General features: G+C 47.5%; 1 protein-coding gene across 9 annotated transcripts in view; it reads left to right on the top strand.

Annotated features, from left to right (window-relative positions):
• The window catches only part of Bdh1 (3-hydroxybutyrate dehydrogenase 1), a 57,809-nt gene that overhangs the window by 18,740 nt on the left and 23,188 nt on the right, over window positions 1-15,881 (top strand). For 2 of the 9 annotated variants that reach the window (XM_004834746.4, XM_004834745.4), the window contains exon 2: window positions 11,378-11,498. In XM_004834746.4, coding sequence (XP_004834803.1) covers window positions 11,413-11,498 — 86 coding nt within the window. In that variant the 5' untranslated portion in view covers window positions 11,378-11,412. Of the gene's footprint in view, window positions 1-1,914; window positions 2,297-3,238; window positions 3,735-7,842; window positions 8,765-8,826; window positions 8,928-10,048; window positions 10,144-11,377; window positions 11,499-15,881 lie in introns of those variants that run through there. The other 7 variants (XM_087186659.1, XM_087186661.1, XM_087186660.1 and 4 more) reach the window with 7 other exon arrangements.

Here is a 15,881-nt window from a genome sequence, read left to right as displayed (position 1 = left end):
CAAGTATGAAAGTCCATTTGCCCAATTAGTACAGAGGTGAGCCTGCCTGCAGAGAAAGGACAACATGGCAATCCAGGAGGACCTGCCAGGGCTCTGCCCACTGAGGTGTGGCTTCCCAGCCCAACTCTAAGGGGAGCCCTGCAGTAGCCCTACAGCTGCCTACTCAAAGTGTGTCAAAATCTTGGGTTTTGGGCCAGGGATTCAGCTCAGTGGTTTTGCCACCTGCTGAGCAAGGGCAAGGACCTGGGTTCGATCCCCAATACAAAAAAAAAAAAAAAAATCTTGGGTTTTTATGTGGTTTGGAATTCAGGAGTTGAGGCCATTAATTCACATACATGGGCTGAAAATGTGTTATGGAACATAGATTACACTCCATGTTCTTATCACAGCAAAACATGTCCCTCACATAGGCAATGATGTAAGTGTTGGGAATCATTTCAAAGTTACAAAACAAATCCCAAGGATTGTGAGTGGAGGACTGGGAAGAGTCAACTAGGAAAGGTCGGGGGATAAGAAAGGCAATACAAGGTTATATTTTAAAAGATTTATTTATTTACTTGTTTTATCACAGTACCAGGGGAGTATAACTCAGGGGCTTTGTACTGAGCTACATCCCCAGCTCTTCAAAAAATTTAATATCTATCTATCTATCTATCTATCTATCTATCTATCTATCTATCTATCTATCTATCTATCTATCTGGTTTGAAGTCACCATCCTCCTGCCTCAGACTCCCACAGTAGGATTAAAGGCATGCACCACCCCATCCAGCTCAGGGGTGTGTTTTTGAGTTGGCCCCTAGGCACCATCATTTTACAAAGTGTGTGGAATGTATCTCAGAACTTCAGTGAGGAGACTGGAAGGGTGTGTGCCACTGGGCAGAGGTCACGCCCAGAGGGGTAGCTCCTTTGCATTCCCAGGCTGGCTCATTTGTAAGGACGGCAGTGAGTTGCTTCAGGGATCCCAGGTTGCAGTGGTAGAGAAGCCCTGGAGCAGGGAGAGATAGCTACAGCTGAGGCAGGGGCTCTCTGGTTACACCAGGGTCCAGCTGGTTACAACAGCAAAGCAGGGCTGGAATGATGTGAGCCCAGCCACTGCAGGGGTCTGATACAACCACAGACAGGTCAACTGTTCTTTCTTTGACTTCCATAGAGGGAACTATATTACCACTTGAGTCAAAGTTAGGCTCTGTGGTTTTCCTAAGTGGAAAGATGAAAATTGCTTTTTCGGCCATGCATATCTTCAAAGGGTCGCCTTGAAGTGACTCAGTATAGGCAGGATGTACTGAGTGACTGTTCTAAAACACAGTCCCTGAGGCAAGGGCCCTGGCTTGAGCCTGTGAAATGGGTGCCAGGAACCCAGTGCAAACTCGGTCACGCTTCTCTCAGTCTTTAAGGATCAGTGTGTCAGGAGTTGGGCGTGAAGAAGACACAACCGCCGCCCTCAAGCAGCTCCTGGGACAGACATGACAGGTTTCTTTAAAGCCAACTCGTCCCTGCCGTTACTTCCTTTCTGTTTTCATCTGGCTGGTCCCTTTCCAGTCTATCCTTTTGTAATTTACCTAAAAATAGCCCTGCCACCATTTGCCCTGGTTATTTTCTCTCTTCAGTTTCTTTCCTGGTAGCTGCTGTCTAGCGGTGTCTAGGGAAAGTGGGCTGGGAGGACAATTTCAACCGTGGCCGATTACCTTCCAACATTCTATTGTTGATACTGTGGGAAGCTATGTTAGTCTTAAACTATTGCAAAAGACCCTTAGGAGCAAAATCTTCAAATAAATTTCTTCAAATAAGCACCCAACCCCGATGTGTTGAAAGATAGCAAATACGTAAATGGCCTGGGGCAGCCTAGTCGTTAGGGTTTCCTCACTTCCTGGAGTGGCACGGAGAAACCTTCCTGCCCCCTCGGCCCCAGTCCTCGGCTGGGAAGGGGGCGGTGGCGCTCTGCCTTCGGTTTAGGGCCTGGATGACGGGCGGGAGTGGGTTAACCTGGGGGTCAGGGACCTAACGACGCGGTGCCCCGGGCAAGGACTGTGCCAGTCTCAGCGCGCGGGAGCCGAGGGGGCGGTGCGGGAGGCTCCCCGCCCCCACGTCTCGCCGTCGGGCCCCGCCCGGCGCAGCCCAACGCAAGCACCCAAGTGTGTGGGCGCATCCCGGTGCCAGGGACAGAGGCCGCCAGAGAAGGTAGGTTGAAGGGCTTCGGAGGGAGCGACGGCGGCCCCTCTGGGTCCTCTGGGGGAAGAGCGGGATCTGCGCGGCGCCGGGACAGGCGGGAGCACCGGCCTCGCCTGCGGGCGTGGGTAAGAGGGGTCTTCATCTCTCCGGAGCGGCAGGAGCGACCTGTGCTTAGTCTAGTTTGGCCTGGCGTGGCCCGAGCCCGGCCCCTGGGGCATTGTGGCCTATAGCCCAGCCCGGCAGATCGAAAGCGGAAGGAAGGCGAGCTCGTATCAAATCCTCACCCGCCACTCTCGCGTCTCCACCTCCTGGCTCCTCCTGGCTCCCCTGCTCCCCGCGGGAGCAAAGTCGGGTGGGTGCCCAGCACCAGGCCCCGGTTTGAACACGCAGCCCCCGAGTGGAGCCCTCGGGCCTCATCGCCCCCTGCGGCGCCCGTCGCAGGAGAGATCGCAGGCCCCAGGAAGGGGGGGAGGGGGTCCAAGGTCACATCATAGTTCAAGACCGAGGCAGGTAGTCCTGGCTTCCAGCCTTGGGCTCCAGGCCCTGCTCCCTGGCGGCCTGGCTCCCACATTCCGCCCGTGTCACTCCCCTTCCCCCACGCCCTCCACGGAGCGCTGCTCTCGGAGATTTGGGGAGTGCTTCCTCCCGCCCGCTGCGCCCCCGGTAAGGATGCTGGGCAGCAATGAGGCTTCGGTCCAGCTTTTTGGGCAGGACCAGCGCCGGGCGGTGCCTGAGACCGGATGGGCCACGGCTGGGGAAGGAGGAGAACAGGGCTTAAGTGCCGGCGCGGCAAGGTCGCCAGACTGTGGTGAGCCCGGGTAAGGCCCTGCAGCCAGCCCGTGACAAGCAGACGCAAGGACTGTGGGGCTTTGTCTGGGCGGTGCCTCTTTCAGCCAATGAGAGCGCGGCTATGGCCGAGCCCCCGAGGCCTCGGCCTTCCTATTGGCTGATTCGGCACCATCTCGCTGGAATTGGCTGCCCAGCCCGCGGCTCGGGCCAAGCACGGCGCGGCTCGGAGCTAGGCGTTGCCTACGCGGCCCGTGCGTCCCTGCGCTTCTTGCGGGATGGAGCGCGCAAGGGGTTTGTGGGTCAGACGTCTGGATGGGGCTCTGTGCAGTCTCATACCTTGCAGCTGGCTGCCTCCTGGTGCTGCGCCCTGCCTGTGGGGGTTGGGGAGCGGGTACGGAGACCTGCACGTGTTTTTCCAGCCAGTCAGCCAAAGCTGCCCGTTGTCAGCCAGTGCCGAGTCGCTGTCTAGCCCTGCTGTTCCTCCACCGGGGTTGTCAAAAGCCCTTTTGTGACACAGCAGATGTCCTTTCCGCCAAGTCAGGTCCTGCGCCGAATATATATGTACTCTATATCCCTGGGAGTCTAGGAAGCTTGGACTTTGAAATTTGTGTCGCTTCCTTATTATCTCAATAAACACTTACAGAGCCTCCATTTTGAGGCCCAGAAGTCGTGATTCCCCACGTGGGTCCTGACCGTGAGAGGTGTGCACAGCCCGCATGGGCATTGGTGGATGGGAGCTTGTGAACAGGTATAACCTGTAATACACCTAACTAGGTGAGTGTGGTTACAGAAGCTCAGCAGGAAGGAGTTAGGAGTTAATTTTTGATTTAGAGGATCAGGAAAGGCAGGCTGGAGAAGGTGTTACTTGTATCAGTTCTTGATCACATGAGAATATCGGGTTTGGTAGGATGAGCAAGGCACGGAAACCAGAAAGCACAGGGCTTGTTGAGGGACGGTGTAACAAGGGCTAAATATGAGTAGATGAGACAAGTGTAATTGGAGATAAGATTTGGAGGGGGAGGACTTGTGTACTGTTTGAAATGTGGTAAACACCTATGAATAGAAAGGCACCTTAATCCACCGTTTGAACTAATGTCATCCAGGCCAAAAATGTTGGAAATATTTTTGATTCTCCTTTCACATCCCCACACTGATTTTGTCAGTAAGTGGAGTGGGCTCTGCCTGCAAAATAAAGCCAAATTTGGCCAATTTAAATTACCTTCAGGGTTTCACTTGGCCAGTCAGCCTTTTTAATCCATGTCCGGAAAGTACCTTTTCACATTTCAGTGGAGTTGTGCAGTGCTCAGAGGTGCGTGGCTATACATTGTGGCCCTGCTTTACTGCAGTAACTTCTAACTGGTCTCCCTGCTTGTGCTCATTTGTCCTCAATTTATTATTATTATTTTATTTATTTATTTATTTTTTGGTACTGGGGATGAATGGGTCCTTGCGCTTGTGAGGCAGGCGGTAGAACTGAGCTAAATCCCCGGCCTCAATTTATTATTAACTCAGAGTTATTTATTAAAAATGTAAGTCTGATGAGACACTCCTCTGCTTAAAATTCTCTTAATTCATTAAAATATTATGTGCCTCCTGCGTGCAGGTTACTCTTGTAAATTTTGGAGATACAAAGTGAACAAAACTGACAAAAGTCCCTTTCTCAAATAGCTTACATTCTAATGGGACTGAAATATGACCCATAAGATAAATCCCAGCACTCTGGGAGGCTGAGGCAGGAGGATAGCAAGTTTGAGACCAGCCCGGGCAACTTAGCAAGATCCTGTTTCAAAATAAAATATAAAACAGGACTGGGGGCGTAACTCAGTGTGAAGGCCCTGGGTTTGATCACCAGTACTGAAAAAAAGTATAACATGTAGAATGTTATCATGTGCTATGTGCTAAGAAGGAAAGCCAAAAAGTAAGGAAATAAGGAAGGAGGAGATGGAAGTGGGATTGACACGGTGGCCAGGAGACATCTTCTCAGTAAGCATTTGCATGAAGGACCAAAGTGAGAGAATGAACCCAGAGGATACTGGGGGGAAGAGTGCTCTGGTAGGGGGACCAGTGCAGACAGAGACCCTTTAGCAGGAGCTTGCTGGGAATGTACATCAAGAAAGAAGGCCACTGTGACAGATGTGGTGACCAAGGAGGGGTTGAGGTCAGAAAGACATTGGGGCCCTGACCCGTCAGATGGGGTGCCTTGCAGGCAATCTGTACAGATGCCGACTCTCACCCTGACAAGGGTTTGGTGCAGGAGTGACACAGTTCAGTGTGTGCTCGTGACTGCCTCGTACAGGCTGTGTGACAGGATGGTGCAGGCTGTGTCGAGTAGCCTGAAGGGAGGCTTCAGAGGAGGCAGGGAGCGTAGTTGGCGGGCTGTTGAAATAGCCTGCGCAAGAAGAGATGAAGGCTTAGACTACAGGGATAGCAGAATATCTGAGGCACATTGTGAAGATATAATCAGTAACTTTCTTGCTGGTACCTGGGCTTGGAGAGTGAAAGTAAGAGAGAAGCCAAGAGCAAGGAGGATTTAGAGGAACAGGTTTGCAGGGCAATAGCACAAGGTAGGTTTGTACAGGTTAGATTAGAGACACCTGTTTAACCTCCGTGGGAACATTTATATACCCAGTTCTGGAGTTCATGGGGGAAGACTGCAAGAGATAAATATTTGGGAGGTGACAGCATTTAAACCATATTTAAAGCTATAAGAGCTCACAAGGGTGGTGGGAACAGAACAGGGAGGCTGAGGCACCATCATTGTGTGGCCTAAGGTAATTTGGCAAGCTGGTTCTCCTAGGGATGGGATACTACTCCATCTGGCTGTTGTAATCGTGGCAATCTTGACCATGGTGACACTTTTTCTTGGGGAGGGACAGATAAGTATGGGGGAAGCACACTTTCTCTTGTTTCTACAAGGTCTACAGTGAGGCCTTCTCAGAATATGGGACAAGGTTAAGAATAATAACGTTCAATAGAAAGCACCTACCTTCAGTGTGTTTCAGCCAGCATGGTTTTGGTGCCAAATAACAGAACGTCAAGTTTGTTCTCTACACTATTTATTTATAGTATAGAGAACAAACACACAGCCTGCCTTCGAGCTGGAGGAAGGGAGAGTGGCTGGTTACTGTTTATTCTCTTTACTTCTCCATCTCTGCTGTTTCCTGTATGCGTATCTCATCTCTGTCTGCCTGTCACTGTTGATGTCTTCATCACCTGGCCCGCCCCAGCTGCCAGATCACACATCTCACCTCACAGAGGGTGATTTGCACTCTTTCTCAGTGCTGTGAACAGAAGGATTGACGCTCCTATGAAATTCTTTTAGACTTTTCTTCCATAATGATGATCTCTCTAAGGATTGGTAGGTGTGTTTTTCCCTTTGTCAGGACCTCAAGGGAGCTCCCATTAACAGTGAAGTTGGCATGCAGAGCTGAGCTGGGCTGGAACGTCTAAGCCAGACTGACCTAAATGACCAGAAGGGAAACACCCAAAGGGTAACACACATCTGTCCGGTTTGGGATCTCAGGAATCAGTGATTTCAGCGCTCAGGCATTAGCAAAGGCAATGTGGGTAGTTTTTAAATAGAGGCACAAACTGTTTACAAAGTTCAAGCATAACTTAGCTGCCTCTTTATATTGTCTTTTAAAACACTAGCTTGAGCTGGGAGTGGTGGCAAACACTGAATCCCAGCACTCTGAGGACTGCAAATTTGAGTCCAGCCTGGACAACTCAGTGAGACCCTGTCTTCAAAAGTAAAATAAAGGGGCCAGGGATTTAGTTCAGTGGTTTTGTCACCTGCTTCGAAAGCGCAAGGACCCGAGTTCGATCCCCAGTACAAAAAAAAAAGGGAAAATAAAAAAGTGCTGGGATTCGGCTCAGTGTGGAGGCTCTGGGTTCAGTCCCTAGTAACACAAAATAAACAAACAAGAAAACTAATTAATTAAAACAAAACAAAGCAAAATAGGCTGGGGTGCAGCTCTGGGGTAGAGTGTGAGTTTAGCATGCACAAGGCCCTGGGTTTGATCCCCAGCGCGCGCGCGCACACACACACACACACACACACAAATACAAATAAATAACTAAAACACTAGACTGAAGCAAACAATAAAAAAGAAAATACCGAAGCTGTACCTTGGCCAAACCAAACAGTCACACAGAACATGCTGGAGGTAGGCTGCCAGCTGAGAGACTGTTTTGTTTTTTGTTTTTTGTTTTTTGTTTTTGAGAAGAGTCTTGATATTAGTTCAGAGTGGCCTTGAACTCACTATTGTAGCCCAGGTTGGCCTTGAACTTCCGGTGATCCTCCTGCCTCAGCCTCCTGAATGCTGGGACGACAGGTGTGGGCCACCATGCCTGGCTCAGCTGAGAGACTTTAGAACCAGAAGCTCAGTGTCTCAAGCTCTTCAGTGCAGGGTCTCTGCACAGGACATTTCCCTACCTAAACCCAGCTTAGTTCGAGGTCTTCCCCTCCTGCCTGGTGGAGCCAAGAGCCTTTTCTTTTTTCTTTTTGGGTACTGAGGATTGAACTCAGGACTTTGTGATTACAAAGCAGGAGCAGGGATACTGGCTAAATTCCCAGCCCCCCAATTAGACTTTCTGCCCAGCAACACATGTGATCTCCTTCCTACCTGAGCCCCGCTCCAGGGTTCCTGCTCCCTGCAGATGCCCTGCCTTGCCTGAGAGCACCAGTACTGAGCCTGCCCTCTTATAGGGGAGACCCCAGCACTGACCCTTAGGAGAACTGTGTCCTCTTCGAGATAGTCGTATCACAGTGCAACATGGCCAGCCCCCGGCAGCAGGGCAAGGTGCACACATTCTTCTCTCAGAGCAGGTTTTAGTGCAGCAGCAAGGTCTCAGGTCCCCACCCTACAGAGGGGGCAGAATGATGGGTTTGTCTTGGACTTTTCATGGGTCATGCACTGACCTTGGGGAAGGGGTGGCCTTGAGAGGAGACTCAGGTGTTCCTCACCTTAGAAAAGTTTCTCCTACAGGACTAGTCAAAATGTGAGCATCTTTATGTTGTGACTGTATCTTATGAATTTGGTCCCCTGGAGTCAAACTCCTGTGCCCAGCCACCCTGGGACAGCTACTTCCCTGAGTTTCAAGGCTAAGGAGATTGTCCCCAGCCCTACGGGCTCTGCCTTTCTCCTTGTACCAGTGCCTCCACACCCAACTCTGGTCCCTAACCAAAAGGCGAGTAGCTTTTCAAGTTTGATTCCTTCATATTTAGAGAATAAAGCCCAGCATCAGGCATTAAGATGGGAAACAACTGTGCAGAGTCCTTGGGAGACCAGTGCCTATGGTATTGTGTTTGGAGTGAAAATAGCAATGTGTTCCAGAGACTTAAAAAAGAGGAAGCTGAGGAGGGTGTAGCTTGGTGGTAGGGCAGGTGCTCAGCAAGCTTGAGGCCCTGGGTTCATCTCTAGCACCAAAATGAACAAAAACCACTAAACTCCTACTGTTCCACATACTAGAGACTACATTGCAAATAGTGCATTATTCAAGGGACTGAGCATTAAACTATTCTGACTCTGGCACTTTTAGGAATAGCTGACTCTAAGGAAAACAAAGTTGAAGCAACCCTCTATTTGGAAATTATATTGAAACATTTTCTGGCCACAGGCTTTGAGCCAAAGGAATGGAAAGGACTTTAATGAGAGACGTTTGCATTTGAAGTCACCCAGTGGTGGTCACTGCAGACTCTAGTCCTGGCGGGAGGAGGTAGAGATGTGTGTACTGGCCAGCTGGTGAGCGTACAGCTCCCAGGGAAAGATCGGAGCCGACCTGGGCCTGGACCTTGGCCTCCCGTAAGTGTCATGCGGAGCTACTTTAGTAACGGGGGCATCTCAGTCTGTTTGTCGTTTAACAGAATACCTGAAACCAGATGACTTATAAAGAGGTTCATTTTGGCTCATGGTTTGGAAGACTGGGAAATCCAAGGCACAGCACCCAGGATTTGCTTAGCTTCTGGTAAGGGACTTGTGCTGCTTTATAGCATGGCAGAAAACGCAGCGAGGCAAGCAGGTGAAACAGGAGGGTGGGTGTGCTGTGGAACACCTGCTCTTGGGGTAACTAATCCAGTCCCGTGAGACTCACTGGAGAAAGGCGTCGCTCCCTCTTAACAACCTAATCGTCTCCTCGAGGCCTCGCTTCCCAACACCACCACTATGGCTGCCAAATTGCAACATGATTTTCGGAGGGGACAACATGTTCAAACTGCAAGAGGAGCTCAGAGATGGTCACGCCGAGACCTGCAGGGTCAGAAGTCCCAGCCGCTTGGAGTGTGTGCAGGAGGGGGCTGCCAGACACGGGACGCTTTGCGGGGCGGGGGGGGGGGGGGATCGGTTCAGCCACAGTACGGTGAGCAGAGGGAGGGTGGCTGGATAAGGTTAGAGGGGGAGGGAGAGGTCAGCACCCCCCAGGCATGGAAAGGAGGCTTGAAGCAAGGGAGTCCCATGGCCTGCCTGGGGCTGGAAAGACCTTTCTAGCTGCAGAGCTTAGAGCCCGGTGTGCAAGGGGGAGAGTCCAGGAGAGCCCTCTGCGTAGTTCAGGAAAGAACATGAGCCAGAGACCCCTGCATATTTCCTTTTCTGAGATGAAACATTCAGATCTCCTGCGGTGAACATGGCTGGAGTAGATTACCCCACTAATTTATTACTCACTGCTGTGATTCGAGCCTCCCTCCCCATGTGTTGAAATTTAATCCGGGCACAGTACCCAGCCAGTCTGTTACCCATGGTACCCTGCACACCCCTGGGACTCTGAAAGCAGGAATGCAATCACCAGGTGAGGACCTTCAACCTTGGACCAGAACCTCGAGGCAAAATAAACCTCTTTTCTTTGTAGGTTACCCAGTTTCAAATGTTTCATTATAGTAATGGAAAATGGACTAATTTACAGACCTGTTGGCCTAGGCTGCTTATTGATTAGATTTGGGTTGGGAGGAGCAGCTTTCCAGGCTGATAAGAACAGCATACAGCTGGGTATGCAAAGGAGAGGCCAGAAGTCATTGGCCAGGAAAAGGACAGCAGCTCCTTCAGGTTCTAGTTACCTCGTTAACACCTTCCCAGCCTCCCCTTCCCTTTTGCCAGGAGGAATCAGTGGCAGATGGAACAGGAAGGCTGCTGATGCGCTGGAGATCAACATTAATAATGCATGACCAGTCACCATGCTAAGTAGCCTTAAGGTGACACTTGTTGTACTAGGTTGATTTAATTTTGCATGGGGAGGCAATGGGGAGATTGTTTATGTGTGTTTTAATTTAAAGTTTCATTTCATAGCTTCTGACTGCCTGCCATAACAAGTTCTGGATGAATTCACATTCAGCGCCAGCTCCCACATTGCTGGGGTCTGGACATAGTGGGAGGCAGAGCCAGATGCCCTGTTCTGAGGCCTTCAGAGCTGCCCAAGAGGCTCATGGGCACATGGGGAGTGAAGGCCAATTCCCCGGTTGCCACAGATGTGTGCTTTGCTAGGAACAAAGATGATTAAAATATACTGTGAAGGTTTAAAGTTTTAAAAATTATTACAGTTAAAGAGACATTGCCATGAATAATCCTCAAAATCCTTCCCCTCACTTCGAACACACGTATCCCATTGTCCTTACCACTTTCTGAAGCAGTTCTGGATATTCTCTTTCATACTTTATGAATTGTGATTTTAAAAATATGGTGAATGCTGTTGCCGAGTGCCATCCAACAGAAAGCAGACTTATAAAAACATCACACTGTGTCCTTGTCCACCTTATCCACTGGATCTGGCATTGAGCAATTTCTGGCTCTTCCTCGAAGTCAAAATGACCATGAAAGGTCAATGTTTGAATCAATTTAGGCCATCGAGGCAGCCACGACAGCACAACTAAAGACACTCAAGGAAGAGGACTTCCAGAGCTGCTTCAGAAAGTAGCAAAAACATGGGATAAGTGTGTTTGAAGCAAGGGTTAGGGTTTTGAGGGGGATTCATGGCAATGTGTCTTTTACTGTAAGAGATTTTCTAAATTTAAGCATTCATATTTTTAAATCATACCTCGGGGACAGGAGAATAGGTTTCAGTCAGTCCAAGTCCCTGAGGGGTTCACCCCCTCATGTGCCCAGAGGCCGCTGCACAGCTGGTTTGAGGACCACTGGCCTAGGCCACCTCACATTACAAATGGGGTGACTCACGAATACAAATGATCACTTGTCCTAGCGCCCAGTGAGTTGGGGGGACAGCCTGAGCCAGAACAGGTCTCCAGGCCCCTTGGCTCCTAAATTCCTGCTGCATGAGGCTGGAGCTCCAGAGAGATGCAGGAGGCTCTGCCTGGTCCCGAGATTGGGGCAGGGTCAGATGGACCCAGCTGTTTGACTTTGGAAGAAAACTGGGCACTCCTGATCAGCCCCTGTGTGTGTTGACAGTGCACTAAGGATGCATTTGTGTTTCAGAGCCCCAGAAGGAATCAGACCATCTGCCACTCACCATGATGCTGACTGCTCACCTCTCCAGACCCCTGTCACAATTCCCAGGAAGAACCCTGAGGGTCTGTGACAGAGAAAATGGAACAAGGTAAGCAGTGAAGGGTGGAAGGGGCATTGAGCATCAGACTTTCCACACCTGGGTGACCAGAGGTCATGGGTCTTGACTCTCAGAGGTGTCTCAGTAAGGAAGCCGGAAGTGACCTCAGAAGACACCTTCCAGGGTGAAGAGGAATAACTTTCATAACTGCTTTCTAAAACACTTTTTGTTTTGAAATCACTTTAGACTTATATAAAAGTCACAAAAATGGTATGGTGGGTTCCAGAAGGAACTTAACTTCCCGCGTTATTCCCATCTTACGAAACCACAATGCAGTGACCAAAATCAAGAAATCATCATTGCTCTAAAACTACTAACCAAGCCACGGACCTTATTCGGATTTCACTGATAGAACTTTTTCTGGTCCTGGTTTCTAAATCCAGGATCCCACATTGCATTTAGTTGTCATGTCTCCTCTTTCTCCTTCCCTGCCTCCCTCCCTTCCTTCCCTTCCTCCATTCCTTCCTTCTCTTGCTTCTGGGGATTGAATCTAGGACCTTTGCACTGCACTACATCCCCAGCATCCCCCTTTTGTTTTCTTTCTTTCTTTTTTTTTTTCCCAGGGTCTCGCTATGTAGTCCAGGCTGGCTGTGAACTCACTATGTGGCTCAAGCTGGCCTCATACTCAAGAACTACCTTTTTCTTTCTGTTATATTTTAGGGGAGCAAAATTGAGTGTCAGGTTAAGGAGTTAAGAAATCGATATTTTCTATGCCAGCAAATGTCTTTACAAGAGTATGTATTCAGGCTTCTTTCTATTCTAGGACTGTTCATTTGGTTTTTGAGACAGGGTCTCACTTTGAAGTTCAGGCTGACCTTGAACTTACGATGTAGCCCAGGCTGGCCTCAAACTCCCAGCAAATCCTCCTGTCTTGGGGTCCTAAGTGTATTTAGGCTCTTAGCTGCATTTACATGGGATTCAGAGCAGAGGCTCAGCCCAGAAATGGGCTTCAAATACCAGAGGTCACCATGTAGAGGAGCCTGCAGCAGGGGCAGCAGGGGCCACCATTCCAGGAGGGGACAGCCTGGCTCTGTTGAAAGGCTTTAGAAACAAGGTGAGTTTCTGCATTAAAAAAAACAAATCCACTTATATTTACTTGCATTTCATTAGTCTGAATCCTAAAGGGCACAGCCTCACACAGATTCTGTGTTCAATGGCATTAGCAGGAAGGTTGCTTTGCCATTTGGCCCCAACCATGCCACTGTCTGTGGGTGTAAGTAACCTTCCCCCAGATGACTCTAGTTTGGCTTCTTTACCACCAGGAGTCACCGTGGATTTTGTACCACTTATGAGCCTGGCATAGCTCTCAGTAGTTGCCTAGCAGGGAGGAGGGACACTCCTGGGAAAACCACAGCCTTATCTTAGGGATTTTGGGCTCAACCTCTGTTGCAACAGGGCAGCAAGATGTCCCAGAAGGCATTGAGGCTTCTGCTTGCACCTCATTGGCCAGAGGTGGGTCATGTGCTGTGGGTAGAGTTGGGTACATGGCCCGGAACAAAATACAGATTTGTTAGAGGGTACTGAGAAGTGCAAGTATCGGCAGGATAACAGCACTGCCTGCAACAGCTGAACCCAGCTGTGGCCTAACGCTTATGTTGTCCCCAGAGTTCTTAGGGACTTGGCAGTCAAATAGCTCTAAAGGGAAAGCCCTAGGGGGAAAAGCCCTTTTTTTCTTCCCTTTAAGGCAATCATGTTTTGATGTCTGGGTTGCAGGTTAGAATCTCTCAGAGCACTGTGGGGAAAGAAAGTCCTTGTGCCTCACCCCTGAGGATTCTGATTTCAAGGGTGAAACCAGGCTTAGCTGTTTACAGTTGTAAAATCTTCCCTGTAATAATATACATATATGTATATATATATATATATATTCTATGGAAACCAGGCATGGTGGCCCATGCCTATAATCCCAGCACTTGGGAAGCTGGAGTGAGATGTTCGCCACAAGTTTGAGGCCAGCCTAGGCTACATAGTGAGCTCAAGGCCGACCTGAATTATATAGCAAGAACCCGTCTCAAAAAAGAAAAAGTTTTCATGGAGACTCTCAAACATACGAAAGGAGGAAGCAGTACATGGACCCTGAGCACACCCACCACCAGGCCTCTGTAATGATCAGCTCAGGGCCAGTTATGTTTCCTCTGTATCTCTACCTCTTCTCCTCCACTGTCCCTCTGGATTATTTTGATATAAACCCTGGACATGGTGTTTTGTTTGTAAATATTTTAGGGTCTGGCTCTAAAGGATAAATTGTAATGATGTAATCACAACTGTGACCATGTGTGTTCGGAGTGATTCTCATCAGCCGGGCAGGAGAGCCTGAGCTCTGCCTAGGGCCCACAAGAGCAGTCCCCTCAATTACACATGCAGATTCCCAGGTGCTGCCCCTTCCTACTGAGCCAGGATATCAACTGGAGAGGCCTGGGACTTTGCCTTTTCTCAATATTTAGAAGGAATATTAATTTTACTGAAGTTACAAATTTAAAAATGGGTTCCTGAGTCTAACTTATAAATCTTTTTTCTAAGTCTGGTGAATTTTAACACCAACCTTTGAAGTGCCCTTTTTTTTTTTTCTGTTTTATTTTATTTTATTTTTTTTCCCAATAACTTTATTGGTACATTTTAGGTATAAAACATGGTTACATTCATCATTGGGATCTTGTACCATTACATGAGTATCTTGGTTCTTATTTTTTTCCCCTTCCCTTGCCCTCCCTTCACCCCCTCCACCCTTCTCTATTTGCAAAGACCTTGTTTCCATTTTTTTCCTCTTCTCATATTTTTTCCTTTCCCTTTCTTCCCTTCCCCTACCCCTCCCACTTCCCCTGCACCTTTAGACCTTTTCTTCCTGTTACACAATATCAGTTACACATTTTTTAAATTACAATATTAAGATCTAGGAGTCATTACCACAGATTTTACAGATTTAAAAGGATATAGAAAGCATATTACAAAAATCTTTTTTGAAATAAATTTGACAACTTCTAAGAAGTAACTTGGAAAACAAATTAATGAAACTAACTCTGGAGGAAATATAAAATTTGAATATCACCTATTAAAGAAAGTATATTCCTAGCTTGAAAACCTGCCTATATGACAACAGCAGGCTCATAAACATTTTAACTGATAAATTATATCAAACAATTAAAGCAGAAAAAAGGAACACCTCTCCCCTCATTTTAGAAACTCAACATTGTGCTAATACTAAAACTGGATAAAGATAATAGAAGAAAAGAGTATGAACATAGATAGAAATTTGTTTAACAAAACAAATTATTGGAAGTCAGATCTGACAGGATGTAGAAAGTGGTTTTGTTATAGGGATGGCAGTGTTGGTTCAGCATTGGAAGATCCACCCCCAAAAGTCATCATTTTAACAGAGGAAAGGAAAAAGCCATATGATCCTGTCACTAGTTGGAGAAAAAGTATTGGACTCAATTCTACAGCTGTTCATGGTAAAAAGCTATCAGGAGACTAGAAGTAGAACAGAAACTTCTCAACAGATTAAAGACATGTACTCCATACTTCCAGCGAGAATGCCTTATATGAATGGAGAAGATACAAGGCTTTCTCCTTAAGGTGGGGAACAAGGGCAGATATGCTTACTCTTTATCTGTCCATTAAACTTTGAAACCTAGTCCCCACCAAAACAGTCTGGCAATAAAATGACACAACTAGGATAGGATTGGCATGGCAGAAGCAAAATCTTTATATGTAGATGAAATGATCATCTACAGAGAAAATACTAAGAAATCTCTAGGAGCCCCTAGAACTTGTACTTGAATTTAGCAGGATTAGAAAACACAAGGTATATATAAAAATTCAGGTCTGTGTATACTTGCTATAAATGAAGAACTGGATATTGAAATTTTAAAGTTATGTAGGAGTACAAAGGACCCAGAAAAGCCAAAAACAAAAATAAAAACAGTGTTGGAAGATGTTTAGCACCCAATTTTAAGACTTCTTCTAAAGCTACAGTAATCAAGGCAGTGTTGGTGTAAGGAAAGACATATAGATCATTGGAATAAAACAGAGAATCTAGAAATAGAACCACACATATATGGTCCACTGAGTTTTGAAAGATTATTTAACATTAGCATTTTATAGAATATAAACTCGATTCAAGAGCCAAGGAAGAGACAGTGTCTTCAGCAAATGGCACTAGAACACCTGATATCCGTATATAAAAAATTAACCTCAACCCTTTGTTTCCATACATGAAAATAACTTGAAGGGATCTATGAACCTAAATAAGAAAGCCTAAAAGTATAAAACTTTAAGAAGAAATTATAAGGGAAAATGTTTATGAATTTAGAGTAGCCAAGAACTTCCTAGGATATAAAAAAACATGAGGTATAAAAGAAAAAAATTGATAAATGAGAT

This window comes from Heterocephalus glaber, unplaced genomic scaffold, assembly GCF_053883595.1.
Source record: "Heterocephalus glaber isolate CG9 unplaced genomic scaffold, H.glaber_assembly_v1.0 deba00001504, whole genome shotgun sequence".
NCBI classification, from domain to species: Eukaryota; Metazoa; Chordata; class Mammalia; order Rodentia; family Bathyergidae; genus Heterocephalus; species Heterocephalus glaber.
This window is presented reverse-complemented; position numbering and strand designations above follow the sequence as displayed.